General features: G+C 38.8%; 1 protein-coding gene across 1 annotated transcript in view; it reads right to left on the bottom strand.

Moving 5' to 3' along the window:
• The window catches only part of BMPR2 (bone morphogenetic protein receptor type 2), a 108,784-nt gene that overhangs the window by 19,267 nt on the left and 75,887 nt on the right, over positions 1 to 13,630 (bottom strand). The window contains exons 4-7 of the mRNA XM_058664865.1: positions 8,246 to 8,356; positions 6,533 to 6,624; positions 3,304 to 3,534; positions 1,538 to 1,652 (exon numbers count right to left, since the gene is read on the bottom strand). Coding sequence (XP_058520848.1) covers positions 1,538 to 1,652; positions 3,304 to 3,534; positions 6,533 to 6,624; positions 8,246 to 8,356 — 549 coding nt within the window. The remainder of the gene's footprint in view (positions 1 to 1,537; positions 1,653 to 3,303; positions 3,535 to 6,532; positions 6,625 to 8,245; positions 8,357 to 13,630) is intronic.

Genomic DNA, 13,630 nt, shown 5'->3' with positions numbered 1-13,630 from the left:
TTAAAAGAAATGCGTGTTTTTGATGGCAATCATGCTTTCAGCCAATTTTGACTGGAAACCTTGCTGAATCCTGCAAACCTCAAAAAGAAAGACTGGCATATTTTAAGTTCTGTGCTAAGCCAGCTTTCTAAAGGAAGGAGAAAAGGGACACAGTCCAGTGGTTAATGTGCAAAGCATTGAAGAAAGTGCATCAAGTTGCTGACAAAGACAGTAACACAAGTCAATTTTATATTCAGGAAAAGCAAGATAAATGAACTGATAAATTATTCAGGTGAAATGACTTATATATGAAGCATCAGCTAGAAAAACTGATAATGTTATAACACAGCAGAACAAAGATCTAAGAAATTGTACATGAATGTTCTCGTAACTAAAGAAATGCCAGAGACTAAAAAAGATGACAGGGCTTCAGTATGACAGGAAAATGTCGTGTGGGGGTCAAAGCTTAAGAAAATACAGGGACAGATTGTCACAGAAAACCTAATTTAGGGGTCACCTGTGGTATGAAGTATATACTGATATAAAGTCAGAAAGCAAATGTTTGATAAAGAGATTTAGAACAAGCAGCAAAAATGTGCAAGAAAACTGAGGAAGATAACAGTTTTGACAAGGAATAACAATCACCATTTCTAAACAGTGGCAAACACTGACTCCCTACCCTGCATTCTCCCTTTCCTACCTAGCAACTGGACCTAGTATGTTCGAGGTGTCCAGACACTCCGTCAAATAAATCCATATTCTCAGCTTCTGTTGAAGCTAAGTGTGGACCAAGATCTGGGAAGTAAATAACAACCAAAGCAGTGGAACTGCTGCAGGTACAAGGGAACAAGTCTTCTACTTCCTCTTCCTTCTTCCCGCTGCCTAGGACTCAACATGATGGATGATAAGGTAATTTTTAAAATGAAAGCCTTATAAAGGACGGTGGAAAAGAAACATAGGAGCCTCAGGTCCTGGTAATGCCATAGCATGGTCAACTCAATCCTACACTGTTTCCCTAGGTTCTTGCAAAAAAACCAAAATCCTTCTTACTGAAGTTACTGTCAATTCTTCCTCCCCACATCAACAGGCTAGGCCAAACATAATTCCAGTTAATTAACCTATACAAAACTACATTTAGTTTTTAATTTTTAAAAACACATGGAATAAAGATGTGATATCAAAACAGAAGACTATTCCATTATAATTCATTTAAATAAGATAAATATAAGGAAAGAATTGCCTACATAGAATTTCTGAACCTAAGGTCCATGATGGGCTATAAAATGTGAAGACAGCCATTAGAATCAAGAGAATTAATCCCTAAGTTTGATCACATACATATCTTTGATAGGAGAATAATCAGAATTGACAGTCTTAAAGTTCTTAACATTTCTGCTACATTTCAGATACTTTTCTTTCTCATGTTGGTTTTATCAAACAGTTGCCATTAATAAATCTCTAATATCAATTATACCTTATTTTGGAGACATAATTCAAGCTTCCCTTTGTGAATTTCGAACCTAATGGAATAGCATTCATGTCCCATTCACTGTCTTACCTCCTCGTGGTAATTCTGTGTGAAGATAAGCCAGTCCTCTAGTCACAGAATGAGCCAGACGGCAAGAGCTTACCCAGTCACTTGTATGGAGACTCAAATACTTGCATAGAGATCCCTAGGCAGAGGGAAAAAATGCCCCCCAAAAGTAGAATTAACTTACTTTCACATAAAGAAGTTAAGTTAGAAATCTTATAAAGGATCTGCATTAGTTAGAATTCCATGAAAAACTAATGAACTATTATATCACAGAATCTTGAAATACTTTTACTAAGGCATTTCTATATATACAGGAGAGGATGAAAAGGAAAATTTTAACATCAATTTTTATATTTACAACATTAAAAATTTTGCATGATTATTTCCTTTAAGTACTTCAGTGATCCAGCAAGCCAACAGAATGGGAATTGTGGCACAGTGGGTTACACTGCCACTTGGGATGCTTGTATCCCATATTGGAATGCTAGCTAGAGTGTCTTCAGCTCTGCTCCCAACCTAGCTTCCTGCTCAGGAGCAGCAGATGAGGGTTTAAGCACTACAGCGCCTGTCATCACTTGGGAGGGCCAAATAAAGTTCCCACCTCTTGTCTTGAAACCTGGTCTAACCCTGGCTGTTGCAGTCATCCGGGGAGTAACCAGCAAGTGGAAAACTTTCTTTTAGTCTCTTTTGCCCCCTACCCACCCTTTCTCTTCCTTTATCTAATAAGTAAATATGTTCTGAAAAGATAGAAAAAATACATCTTTTACCAGTGTAAATACAACCACCCTGTTTTGTTTTGCAGGTAGGAAACAGAAGGCTTTTGTAAACACTTGTATACACATAGTTCACCCTCTGCATCTCAGAGTCCTGCACCCCTGGATCCATCATCTGGATTGATGCTGAATATGTGTGACAGGTATAGACTTTTTTCCCTGTCATTACTACCTAAACAATACAACACAACATCTAGTAACAAAGCATTCACATAGTACTAGGTATTCTAAGTGCCCTAGAGATAATTTAAAGTATATGGAAGGATATGCATAGTCCATACACAAATATTATCTCATTTAAGACTTATGTATGCCCAGTATTGGTAGAGGTTGTCCTGAAACCAATCATCCCTGTGGATACCAAGGAATGACTGTGCCAATTTGTAGTACTCAAAATGCTTATCTGCAAACTATTGTTGATCTCTAACAACACAGCTCACATTATAAATTCCAATCAGAGAACTACTTCCTTATGTAGAAAGTTTTGCTGCCAAAGGAGAGGCAAGCGGGGACAGAGGAGGATAATTAGTATATGATGCAGTCAATTCTCATTCTAGCATGAGCTTCTTAGCTCACTACAAATCCATTAATGACCAGTGTATGCAAGCCAGCAGTATTCTATGTTAAAGTAGTCAACTTGAAAGTCTGATTAGGCCTGGCAGAGTAGCCTAGTGGCTGAAGTCCTTACCTTGCACATGCCAGGAGCACTGGTTCTAATCCCAGTAGGCCCGCTTCCCTTTCAGCTCCCTGCTTGTGGCCTGGGAAAGCAGTCGAGGACGGCCCAAAGCCTTGGGACGCTGTACCCGCGTGGGAGACCTGGAAGAAGCTCCTGGTTCCTGGCTTTGGATTGGCACAGCACCGGTTGTTGCGGCCATTTGGGGGAGTGAATTAACGGACAGAAGATCTTTCTCTCTGTCTCTCCTCCTCTCTCTATATATCTGACTTTCCAATACAGATTAAAGAAAAGAAAGTATGATCAACAAATATTTATCAATTTACTTTCTATAAAGAACTTACATTGGGATAGTACTCCATCACAAGCAAATACTCCATGCGCCCATCTGCTGTGACCCTCTCATCTCCAACTATAAAGCGAGCGATGTTGTCATGTTCCATCAAAGGCACTCTGTAAATGTTCTTCTCATTGATGAAATTTTGACGATTTGCAAAGGAAAACACTTTCACAGCAACTGGATGCTCATCTAAGGAACCTTTATAAACTGCTCCATAACGACCCCGGCCAATTAGCTGTAAGTTTGTTTTAAAGAAAGCAAGGTATTAATTCATACAATAGATGACAAATTAAACTTATTAAATAATGAAGTACAAATAAGTAGAGTATGCTTCAGCTCTTTATTGCTTATAGTTTACTAAACCATTAAATAAAGTCTGCTTCTGTTATGATTGAGGAAGTAATTAATTACTGGGCCCAGCAGCCCCCTGCACATATCTATAAATTTTGCACGTGCGCGCACACACACACACACACACAAACTAAAGGCATTGAAAAATAAACAACAGCAGATTCTAAAAGGCAATATGGTTTGGAAGAAAACAATGACATGGGGCAAACCATCTATTTCTAAGGCTTTTAGCTTGAGGATGGCTGAAATCAGCTCTCTTCAGAACAGCTAAAACTATGGCAGAAAATCCATAATGTTTCTGGCCCTAGGAACCAGAGGACCTAATTTGGAGAAGCCACAGCTGCTGGAAAGTGAGACAGAAAATCCTGAAAAGCACAAAGTCAGAGTGAGGAAACAGTGTATGCATGGAACACTCTATCTGAAGATGAAATAACTGAACTGAGATTTGAACTTGTGTCCCAGAGACCAGTGTGCCGTAAGGTTCCAGTCAAGTTAACTGTTTATTAAAACAAACAACAAACACTTCAGGAGTTCATGTTTCTCACAATATACTATTCACAAATGATACAATAAAAATTACTCAATATGCAAAGAATCAGCAAAACTATGATTTATTCTCTTCATTTTTAGCTCAGAATTCCTCTTATTTTTTATTCAAACAGACTTATTATTTACTTAAGGATGTTTGTTACATTTCATTCACTATGTCTAGGTTAAAATTTAAATTACAGACTATTCTTTTAAAAAGCTGCAGTATAATACAGTTAGATTGAAATATCTGTTCCAGTGGGCCTGGCGGCATGGCCTAGTGGCTAAAGTCCTCGCCCTGAATGCACCGGGATACCATATGGGTGCCAGTTCTAATCCTGGCAGCTCCACTTCCCATCTAGCTCCCTGCTTGTGGCCTGGGAAAGCAGTTGAGGATGGCCCAAAGCTTTGGAACCCTGTACCCGCATGGGAGACCTGGAAGAGGTTCCAGGTTCCTGGCTTCAGATTGGCGCAGCACCGGCCACTGTGGTCACTTGGGGAGTGATTCATCAGATGGAAGATCTTCCTCTCTGTCTCTCCTCCTCTCTGTATATCTGACTTTGTAATGAAAAATAAAATAAACCGGGCCCAGCAGCGTGGCCTAGCAGCTAAAATCCTCACCTTCAACGCATGGGATCCCATATGGGTGCAGGTTCTAATCCCGGCAGCTCCACTTCCCATCCAGCTCCCTGCTTGTGGCCTGGGAAAGCAGTTGAGCATGGCCCAAAGCCTTGGGACCCTGCACCCTCATGGGAGACCCGGAAGAGGCTCCTGGTTCCCGGCATCGGATTGGTGTGCAACCAGCTGTTGCGGCTCACTTGGGGAGTGAGTCATCAGACGGAGGATCTCCCTCTCTGTCTCTCCTCTCTGTATATCTGACTTTGTAATAAAATAAATAAATCTTAAAAAAAAAAAAGAAAAAGAAAATAAATCTTAAAAACAAAAAGTGGGGCAGCTTAAGTCCTTGCCTGCCTGGGATCCCGTATGGGCACCACTTATTTTTTTGGTTGTTGTTAAATTTTTATTTTGGATTTTTCAGTTTTATGGTACAATTTCATAGAGACTGGAATCCCGCCCCTCCCCGCCTGCCAAATTCCCACCCTCTGACAGATTTTCTCCACGTTGCTACAGTAGTATAGTCCTTCACAAGGAATCATGATTTCATCAGTCATGGACACCAGTTCTAATCCTAGAGGCCTCACTTCCCATCCAACTCTCCGCTGTGGCCTGGGAAAGCAGTCAAGCATGGTCCAAAACCGTGGGACCCTGCCAACTGTGTGGGAGACCCAGAAGCAGCTCCAGGTTCTTGGCTTCAGATCGGCTCAACTCTGGCTGTTGTGGCCACTTGGGGAGTGAATTTGCGGACAGAAGATCTTTCTCTTCGTTTCTCCTCCTCTCTGTATATCTGACTTTCCAATAAAAATAAATCTTAAAAAAAGCGGGGGGGGAGCAGAGCAACTAGGACTCAAACCAGTGCCATTATGGGATGCCAGAACCTACTAAGGCTTAACCTACTAAGCCTACTAAGCCATGACACTGTCCCCATAAGACTTTTATTTTTTAATTTTTTAAATTTTTATTTGAAACTCAGATTTTACAGAGAGGAAAGACAAAACGAGAGAGGTCCTCCATTCACTGGTTTACTCCCCAAATAGTTGTAATGGCCAGAGCTAAGCCAATGCAAAGCCAGGAGCTTCACCCAGGTTTCCCATGTGGCTGCAGGAGCCCAAAGACTTGAGCCACCACTGCTACTTTCCCAGGCCATAAGCAAGGAGCTTATCAGAAGTGGAGCAGCCAGGACATGAATTGCATCCAAATGGGATGTTAGTACAACAGGCCGGGTGCTAGTCGTGCCCCATGGTAAGACTTTTAACATAGCTTGTGATGTTACCAAAAAAAAAGAAATTACATGAAATAAATACGTAATATCCATATGTATCAACAAAATATACTACATATGCTCAGATAAGGAATATTTATTGGGCATTTACTATGGACTTTTTGTTGGCACATTTTTCTCATAATTTCATGTCTTTATCCCCATAATTTTTAGATATGCATGTAATGGTCATTTCTTTCTGTAAATTTACTTTGTTTAATAACTTTCTTGTTTTTTCATCCACGACTCTTACTACTACTTGAAACTACATTATCTATTTGTTTACCTCCCTCTTTGGCATATGAGCTGCAGGAGTGTAACTGTGGGGTTTCTCACATTCCCAATACCTAAAATAGTCCTCAGAACAAAATTGATAATAAATACAGATAGAATAAATAAATGAGTTAATGAAGTCATCGTCTCAAATAGGCTGTACGAGCAGAAGCAACAATCTGTAGTCCAAGAGCAGTCTTACCTCCAATAGTTTCAAATTATCTAGGTCAAGAGAGGGCTCTGATGCTGCTGCCTCCATCATATTCATACTGTGAAGACCTTGTTTTCGGTCTCCTGTAGAAATGGGAAAAAGAAGTCACATATGTGTGGCTTTTGTAAAATTAAGATCTTTTTTTATACTATCATAGTTCAGAGAAGGGCTGTAGAAGGCTCGTGGCAAGACTTATGCCTAATTAAAAATAGGAGGAAAATTACTAACTAATCATCATCATCTATAAAGATAAATAAGGAATTGCATGAAGGTAAGAACTTTAGGAGATGCTTCCTCTGCAATTTAGTTTTAGTTTAAAACGAGGATTGGCATTTATTCTGCCTATTGAGGAACTTGCCTCCCATATCAGAGCACCTAGGTGTAAACACTGGCTCTGGCTCTGACTTCGTTTTCCTGCTATTGGAGACCCTTGGAGACAGTAGATAACAGTTCAAGTAACGGAGCTGCCGCAATCCAGGTGAGAGACTTGGATAGTGTTTGTGGCTATCAGCTTTGGATTTGGTCCAGTCCTGGTCACTGAAGGCATTTGGGAAATGAACCATGAATCAACAGATAGGAGTCAGCTCACTGGCTTGTGCTCTCACCTTGTCTTTCTGTCTCTTCCTCTGTCTCCCAAATAAGTGAACTAAAAAATTTTACGAAAAATTGTAAAACTTTATTTTGAGAGGTAGCAAAAGAGAGAATACTTTCATCCACTGGTCATTTTCCAAATGTCCACAATGGTCCTAAGTACAAGGATCAATGTCAGGAACCAGAAACTCAATCCAGATCATTCACATAGTTGGCAGAAAACCAGTGACCAGAGGCATTACATGCTACCTTCCTGTGGCTGCAATCAGGAATCAGAAGTCAGAATTAGGAACTGCATATTGAATTCAATGACTCTGATATGGGATACAAGCCTAAGAGCCTGCCCCTAAAAATCCTTTAAACAACGTTTTATAAAACTTACCCAAGTGAGTAAATGGGTTGTAGGATCTTAAATGGGCCATAAAATCTAATTTATTAGAACCAATTGGACATATGATGATTCTGAGGACTACTGCTATATTTTTAGGATATGAAAATGGCATTAAGTTTATGTATTTTGTAAGTTCTTACATCACAAAGACAGTAGATTATTTATTGATAGTATCTGTGATATTCAAATTAACTGTATGGCACAGGAGACAGTGACAGATGATGGAAAAATATCATGATGACTGTTGAAGTTCAGTGGTTGGTATTTTGTGAAAGTCTGAAACTTTTCATTAAAAATGTTTGTTAGCAATAAGGATGGGAGCTAATATAGCAAGAGATTTTTTTTCCTTTATGTGGTTAGTATAACTGTTTGTTTATCCAGAGGGCCTAGTGGGAGGAGGCAGAGAGAGAGAAGGAAAGGGAGAGTTAGAACCTATCAACCAGTTCACTTCCCAAATCCCTTGAGAGGTGGTGTGCAAGGACAGCAGGAATAATCCAAGCCTCGAATCTGAGTGCCAGGAATCCAAGTGGAGTCAGATGCAAGAGTTGGGTATCAAACCCAAGTATTACATACAAAAGTTCACTGACATGGGACAGTGGCATCTTAAGCATAAAGCCAAACACTCACCCCAGTCTGGCAATTTTTAAAAGGAGAAATAAATTGATTAGGCAGCATAGTTAGAAAATAATAGGACAAATAGTGGCTATGTTTTTTTCTTTTACCTGTTAACATTCTGTATCCAAAGCATAAGATAACTATCAAAACAGCTAACACAGAGACTGATGCCAAAGCAATGATTATCGTCTCATCTCGATGAAATGAATGAGGTGGACCTAAAAGCAAATTTTAAAAAAACAATTTTAAAAACATTTTGTTAAATACCAACAGACTACCCTTTAGAACAGCTGTATCAATATGTAATACAATCAGTAACATTTTTTGCACTAAGCAAATGAAAAAATAATCAATTTGTGATGATTGCAAATTATATGTACTTCACCTGTGACCTTAACCAGAAGGCTAAAAGCATTTTACTTATATAGGTTCTACACATAAAATTTATCTACCATTGAACACTGAAATATTTATTTCTTGTGTTCCTATAATTACAAGATATAAAGCATATATCATGAAATAGCACGGACAGGACAGCACAGCATTTAAGCCTACAGATTTGGAATCACAGTTTTAAAAAGATTTATTTCAAAAGCAAAATTAAAGACAGAGGAGAGGCAGAGACAGAGAGAGGGGTCACATATGCTGCTTCACTCCCCAAATGGCCATGAAGGGACTAAGCTGATTCCTGAGGAGGAAGAGATTTTAAACAAAATCAAAGAACTTCCAATGAGGTAAGAGGAAACCAAACAGAATGACCAAATCTTCCAGAGAAGCAGTTCCAGCAATGCAAGCCTCTTGCATTCACTACATCAAGACTGTACCAGAGGGCACAGCTATGTGACGGAGGGTCAGCTATGTGACAGAGGGTAAATTCTGTCTTAGGAAACTCAGGGTCTGGAAAGGTAAATAAATCCTCCTTCACGCAATGAAGATGCTGACTGTTCAATGGCATATCAGAGGCGGGACAGGGCTTTAATGAGTATTCATAGGATTACGACTCATCACAGCAAGGGGAGGCAACACCAATGTTCATGAACTGTTGAATGGACAAATAAAACACAGACACAGACATCCATACAAAGGATATAGGAAAGACTGTAGATTCAATAACTATACACTATTCTGAATAGACAAATCTATTGAGACAGAAAACACACAAGTAGTTGCCAGGGATCGTAGAAGAGGCATAGAGTAACTATTTGATAAAAAATTTCCCTTGTGGAGCCAGCTTTGTATCATAACAAGTCAGCTAACTATAATGTTGGTAGCCCAAATGGATGCCAGCTTGAGTCCCAGTTGCTCTACTTCTGATTCAGTTAATGTGCCCAGAAAAGCAGCAAAAAATGGCCCAAGTGCTTGGTTCCCTGCACCCAATACAGGAAACCAGAAAGGAGCTCCTGGCTTTGGCCAGTCCTGGCTGCTGTGGCCATTTAGAGAGTGAACCAGCATACAGAAGATCTCTATTGCTCTGAGTAACTCTGCCTTTCAAATCAATAAAACAAATCTTTAAATAAAAAATTTCCCCTGTGCAATGATGAACATGTTTGGGACTAGATACAGATTACAGTTGCACACATTGTAAATATACTAACCACTATTTTAACCTGAATAATTCCATGTCATTTTACCTCATTAACAACACATAATTCATTTTACAATTTGATAAGCCCTTAAAAATTCATTTTCAACATGGATATACAAAATTAAACAACATAGATTATCTAAGATAGCTACAAATATTTCATAATGCTCGCTAATGTTCCTTTATCATTACTGTCAAAATCAGTAGTCCTCACATGTAGGGGATAGGTTCCAAGATTCCTAGTAGATGCCTGACCCATAAATAGTACCAAAACCTATACAGTCAGCTCTCTGTTCCCACAGGTTCTTCACTAGTGGGCTACACATCAGATTGAAAATATTCAGTTACTATAGTCCATAAAGTTTTAAAAAGCAAAACTTGAATTTATCACATTGAGCACCATTCTGAGTCTCCATTAGCCATTTCACAAACCCTCATTCCTTTGTCCAGCACTTGTCTGAGCATAGTTCACTTCTCTCATTTGTACACTACACAGTTAAGCCTACAATAGTTGTAGCCGTACTCAGCATGGTACAGCATGGTACCTTGTCATTATCCCCTAATCAATACAGTATAAAACAGTGATTTGAATAGTATTTACATGTACTACGTATTAGAAGTATATTCTAGAGATGATTTAAAGTATATGGAAAGATATGCAGAGGTTATAAACAAATATTATTTTACATAGGGAACTTGAGCATCTGAGGGGAAGTCTTAGAGTGAAGGTCACAAGCAGGGAGCTGAATGGGAAGTGGGGCTGCCAGGATTAGAACAGGCACCCATATGGGTTCCAGGCGTGTGCTAGGCTACCATGCCAGGCCCTAGATTCTAACTTTTTAAAAGATATTTTCAAATTACTTACTTACTTAATGGATACAGAGAGCCCCTGCCTGTGATTTCCACTTACCAAATGCCCACAAGACAAGGGCCAGAAATTCAAACCAGGTCTCCCCTCTGGGAGTCATCACCATAGCCTCCTGAAGTTGCAGTAACAGAAGCTGGAGTTAGGAGCCAAGGGCTGGGCAAGCAATCTAGGCACTCTGACGTGGAACTGTGTCCCAACCAGTAAGCTACATACTTGTCTCCAGACCCTTACTTCTGTATCCCTAAAATAAACCAACAGCATCTCCTCTAGTTTGCTGAGCTCCAAAGCAAAACGAAAGAAGTAAGGAGATCCCTATATCATGGCTCACAGGAAACACACTGCCTCAAGATCAGTGGATGGTCTAGCACCAATCCAATTGCTTACAGCAATCACTCATAAGAGAGTATGTTCGGGCCCGGCGGCATGGCCTAGCAGCTGAAGTCCTCGCCTTGAAAGCCCCAGGATCCCATATGGGCGCCGGTTCTAATCCTGGCAGCTCCACTTCCCATCCAGCTCCCTGCTTGTGGCCTGGGAAAGCAGTCGAGGACGGCCCAATGCATTGGGACCCTGCACCCGCGTGGGAGACCCGGAAGAGGTTCCAGGTTCCCGGCTTCGGATCGGTGCATACCGGCCGTTGCGGCTCACTTGGGGAGTGAATCATTGGACGGAAGATCTTCCTCTCTGTCTCTCCTCCTCTGTGTATATCTGGCTGTAATAAAAAATGAATAAATCTTTAAAAAAAAAAAAAGAGAGAGAGTATGTTCTACAAGAAAGTTCCAGAAACCTCATCATTACAGGTCTAGTAAGCAGTACTCTGGAAAATTAGATCTTATCGGTAGTTTACTGATTGGCAAACTTCCCTTTTGGCATCTGGTATGAGAAACTGCCCAGGACTTCAAAACAGATCATGTCCAGGGTTCAGTAATGTTTGCAGAAGGCAAGAGAAACCTACCTGATTAGCCTCTCTGTAGATAGCAAGTCATGTAGTAGCTAAGCCAAATATACAGTAATTATACCAGAAGGAAACCAGCTAGTATACTACATTTCTAGAGAAAATGTTTAAGAATCCACTGTGATGGAAAGTATTTCATTCTCTTCCATTTCGTTATTCTCATTTCATTCCTTGGGGGGGGAAAAAAAATTCTGTCCTGCTAAGAGCAGTTGCGACCATTAATTCCCTCCCATCCCCCAATAGGATCAAAAGGTAACGAAAGTATAGTTAGAAGTAGGAAAAAAAACAGCACACAGAAGTTAACAGGTAGCTGCTTTCTCATTTTCATGTAAATTTTCAGTATAAATTCAGGGAAACACAGCATCAATTCAAGTTAAAATACTTCAGTGAACAAGTTTCAACAGTTCAACTTCATAACAACTATAAATAAATCTGCTACATTTTTCTAAACAATACCAGCATTTAGATTTTTTTTAAAGTACATTTCTTATTGACAGCAATTAAATGGTATTTGAAGGATTTTATCATGCAGTAAATCCCATTCACCCATTGTCCTTTCCTGAGTGCCTACAATGAGTACGTTTTTGATGTTGTCTGCTGTCCAGTTTCTGTAGGTCTATTATTAAAATACATTAAACTGCAGAAAGTAGTTGTACTAAATGGCTTTTAAGGTTCTTCTATTTCCAAAATTCAGAATACATCTTTTATATGTTTTAGAAGCTCAGAATTCATTGCTTTCATTCTCAAATCCATCCCAAGAAGCCAACAGTCTTATTAACTCATTCTGAAATGAGTTATTACGTCATGTAATCAAGAGGATAAAAATGTTAAACTAGATTTTTTCAGTATGTTAAAAATCATACCTAGGATTAAACATTATGAATTTAAAACTTTCTGGGATATGTCATGTGGTCTAAAAATATGAGATCCCTTAAAACTGCCAGGAAAAAATATTTCTATGTGTATCCACATATGTATGTAACACAAGAGGCCTTGAAACTGAAAAAAAAAAAAAAAACCTCCTAATTTTTGTTGTTTCTTTTAAATAATCTTTTTTAAAAATTTCACATATGCTATACTTGGGTATATACTATACTTCAAATATTTTATTCCTCTTGCTCTAATAAAACTTTCTTTTCATTCCCTATTAGTTCTTTTTCTCTGTTAAATTCTCAGCCAAATGTAAACACTGTTATGTAGGCCTGTGTGCAATGGCTGGGCTTGTACAAGCAAGCACATCCTGAATGCAGATCAGATCGGGGCGGCTGTCTGCCTTGTAGGAGCCTGGGATGTTTCTGTTTACAAAGCCTGGAGCCAGGCGGGGGCCACTACTGGAGGCGTGCTGTCTGCTTCCTTGCTACCCTCAGCCTTTGTCTGGGTCTGTGTCAAAGAAAGAACAACATTGTTATATGTGCAGCAAGCAGCAAAGGGAAGCTTAAATACAACATGCTAGTCATGTCAGTTCTTTAATATTCTACCACTCAGTGTAGAAAGGTAAATTAGGAAATAGTGTGTGTTTTAAATCTAATGCACTTTTTATAAACACAGAGAAAAACTTAAAAGTCAAAATAACTAATACTATCAGAGTTAAGTAAATTCCTTAGAAAAATAATCCAGATTGCTAAATACTATTTTTGTAATTAGATACACTATTCAGCTCAATATTTTAATAAATATTTTCATAAAGAATAAATAATGCTGACTTATGTTAATTAATATGTTTAGAATGGCAACTATACAGTACCATAAATAGATTAATGTTTATGTTTAACATCATAAAAACAAATTGAGGGGGGAAGATTTCTTGTTTTTGTTTTTCAAGCAAAATTTGATACCAAGTATTAAAGAGTAGTTTAAATTTAACTTGTCTAATTAATCATTCTGCATAGATTTGAATAATAAATAAAACCAACGCATACTTTGCTGAGCCAAAGCATTTTATGGCTGAATTATAAGAGTGGAAAACTGCGGAACAGAATGAAAGTCTAAAGTTAAACAAATCCTTGAAAAGAATTAGGAAAAACAAAAACATTCAATATCTATCCTTAAGAATATTTTTGCTTCATAAGTATTTATAATTTTAATTC

Source organism: Ochotona princeps, chromosome 5, assembly GCF_030435755.1.
Source record: "Ochotona princeps isolate mOchPri1 chromosome 5, mOchPri1.hap1, whole genome shotgun sequence".
Lineage (NCBI taxonomy): Eukaryota > Metazoa > Chordata > Mammalia > Lagomorpha > Ochotonidae > Ochotona > Ochotona princeps.
Note: the sequence above shows the minus strand (reverse complement) of the source record. Positions and strands in the feature narration are given on the sequence as shown.